The following is a 2,500-nucleotide window of genomic DNA, read 5'->3' on the forward strand; positions in this document are numbered from 1 at the left end:
CGCGTGAACATGCAGTGTGATGTCAGAGATGACAGTTAATGACAGTTGATGACAGTTGATGGCAGTCGATGTTTGGCCTACATTTCCCAGTGTCCCCGGCGGCAGAGAGGCTGCGCTACATCCTGGCAGATGATGACGATGTTCAGACGCCCACCATCTTCACTGAGATGGACACGCTCCAACACGAGGGCGGCGAGCTGGAGTGGAAAGAGTCCGCCAGGTACACACACACACACATATACCCCCACCAGATACACACACACACATATACCGCCACCAGATACACACACACACATATACCCCCACCAGATACACACACACACATATACCCCCACCAGATACACACACACACACACATATACCCCCACCAGATACACACACACACACACATATACCCCCACCAGATACACACACACACACACACACATATACCCCCACCAGATACACACACAGTCAAATAAAGGTGTACAACCCTTGTACACTGTGTACATGTACAGGATAAGCCTGGACATATGAAGAGTTGATCCCTGTATGTGCTCAGTTTCAGTTTGTGTCATCAGTTCAGGATCATAAGACAGCTTTAGATGGGATTTAGAGGTTGGGGGCAGAAAGCAGGAAGTGATACTGTGGGTGGGAACTGCAGATGGGTTAGTTCAGAGGGGACGAAGAGATGGGGATGTTAGCTGAGTTCAATAAACCCCTACCAACCAATGAGTCACCCAGCCAATCATCCTTCAGAGTCAATAACAGTATCAATATCTCTTCATCCCTCCCTCCCTGCCTGCCTGCCTGCCTGCCTGCCTGCCTGCCTGCCTGCCTGCCTGCCTGCCTGCCTCCCTCCCTCCCTCCCTCCCTCCCTCCCTCCCTCCCTCCCTCCCTGCCTCCCTGCCTCCCTGCCTCCCTGCCTCCCTGCCTCCCTGCCTCCCTGTCTCCCTGTCTCCCTGCCTCCCTCCCTCTAGGTGGGTGAAGTTTGAGGAGAAGGTGGAGGAGGGAGGGGAGAGATGGAGTAAGCCCCATGTCTCCACCCTGACCTTACACAGTCTGTTTGAGCTGAGAACATGTCTGCAGACTGGTAGTGTTCTGCTGGATCTGGAAGGATACTCCCTTCCACAGATAGTCGGTGAGTTGGACTCAGCTGCAGTTAGCCAGCAAACACACCCTGCTGACTAATCAAGTGTTTCTTCCACTAACCTGGTTAATCTCTAACCGATATATATGCACCGCACTGTACTTTGGACCAAATGACCTTTGGCTTTTATGCTGACCCCTGATCTTTGACCCTAGACGACATTGTGGAGCACCAGATAGCAGACGGGCTGATTGGGGAAGAGTTGAGGGAGAAGATCACCTTTGTGTTGCTGCGGAAACATCGCCACCAGACCAAGAAGCCCATGCACCGCTCCCTGGCTGACATGGGAAAGTCGGCTAACTCCCCGGCCCCTGCCAGTGAGTGTCCGTGTGTCGGCGCGTTTGTCTTCCTCTCCCCGTGAACTCAACCAAACTACTACACTGATATACTAACATGCTAAATCTCTGTCTTATGAAAGTGATCTATGCGGCGTCCACTGCTTTCCAACCGTTGTCCTTTTTTTTCTCTCGTCTTCAATTCTCTCCTCTCCTCGTCCTCGCCTTTCTTGCTTTGAAAAACCCTTGTTTAATTTTCCATTATCTGTCATGTGTTTATCCTCATTGGTTCTCCTTTCCTACCTTTCCTACCTCTGTACTTCACTTATTCCTTCTTCCCTTCGTTCCTTCATTCCTTCCCTGCGGTACCCTTTTCCCACCTCTCTTCCACCTCTCCTCCATCCTCCCTCTCCTCCACCTCCCCTCCACCTCTCCTCCATCCCTCTCCTCCCTCCCTCCCTCTCCTCTCCTCTCCTCTCCTCTCCTCCCTCCCTCCCTCCCTCCCTCCCTCCCTCCCTCCCTCCCTCCCTCCCTCAGGTCGTAGTCCTCAGGTGAACTTGAGTCGCTCTCCCAGCTCTGCGTCTGGGATGAACCGCTCTATCGAGGACCTGCGCTCGCGCCAGTCAGGCAGCTACGGCCGCCTGCGTGAGTCCCACACTTATCCTCTCATCCTCTCACTCTCTCATCCTCTCATCCTCTCACTCTCATCCTCTCACTCTCATCCTCTCACTCTCTCATCCTCTCACTCTCTCATCCTCTCATCCTCTCATCATCTCATCCTCTCATCCTCTCACTCTCTCATCCTCTCACTCTCTCATCCTCTCACTCTCTCATCCTCTCACTCTCATCCTCTCACTCTCATCCTCTCACTCTCTCGTCCTCTCACTCTCTCATTCTCTCACTCTCATCCTCTCACTCTCTCATCCTCTCACTCTCTCACTCTCTCATCCTCTCACTCTCTCACCCTCTCACTCTCTCATCCTCTCACTCTCTCACCCTCTCACTCTCTCATCCTCTCACTCTCTCATCCTCTCATCCTCTCACTCTCTCATCCTCTCACTCTCATCCTCTCACTCTCTCATCCTCTCATCCTCTC

At 52.8% G+C, this 2,500-nt stretch overlaps 1 protein-coding gene across 1 annotated transcript in view; it reads left to right on the forward strand.

The window, feature by feature from the left end:
- Positions 1-2,500, forward strand: part of slc4a5b (solute carrier family 4 member 5b) — a 27,350-nt gene that overhangs the window by 12,025 nt on the left and 12,825 nt on the right. Inside the window, exons 5-8 of the mRNA XM_047017918.1 lie at positions 91-220; positions 960-1,120; positions 1,285-1,446; positions 1,942-2,049. Coding sequence (XP_046873874.1) covers positions 91-220; positions 960-1,120; positions 1,285-1,446; positions 1,942-2,049 — 561 coding nt within the window. The remainder of the gene's footprint in view (positions 1-90; positions 221-959; positions 1,121-1,284; positions 1,447-1,941; positions 2,050-2,500) is intronic.

The sequence above is a fragment of the Hypomesus transpacificus genome, unplaced genomic scaffold (genome assembly GCF_021917145.1).
Source record: "Hypomesus transpacificus isolate Combined female unplaced genomic scaffold, fHypTra1 scaffold_84, whole genome shotgun sequence".
In the NCBI taxonomy this organism is placed as follows: domain Eukaryota; kingdom Metazoa; phylum Chordata; class Actinopteri; order Osmeriformes; family Osmeridae; genus Hypomesus; species Hypomesus transpacificus.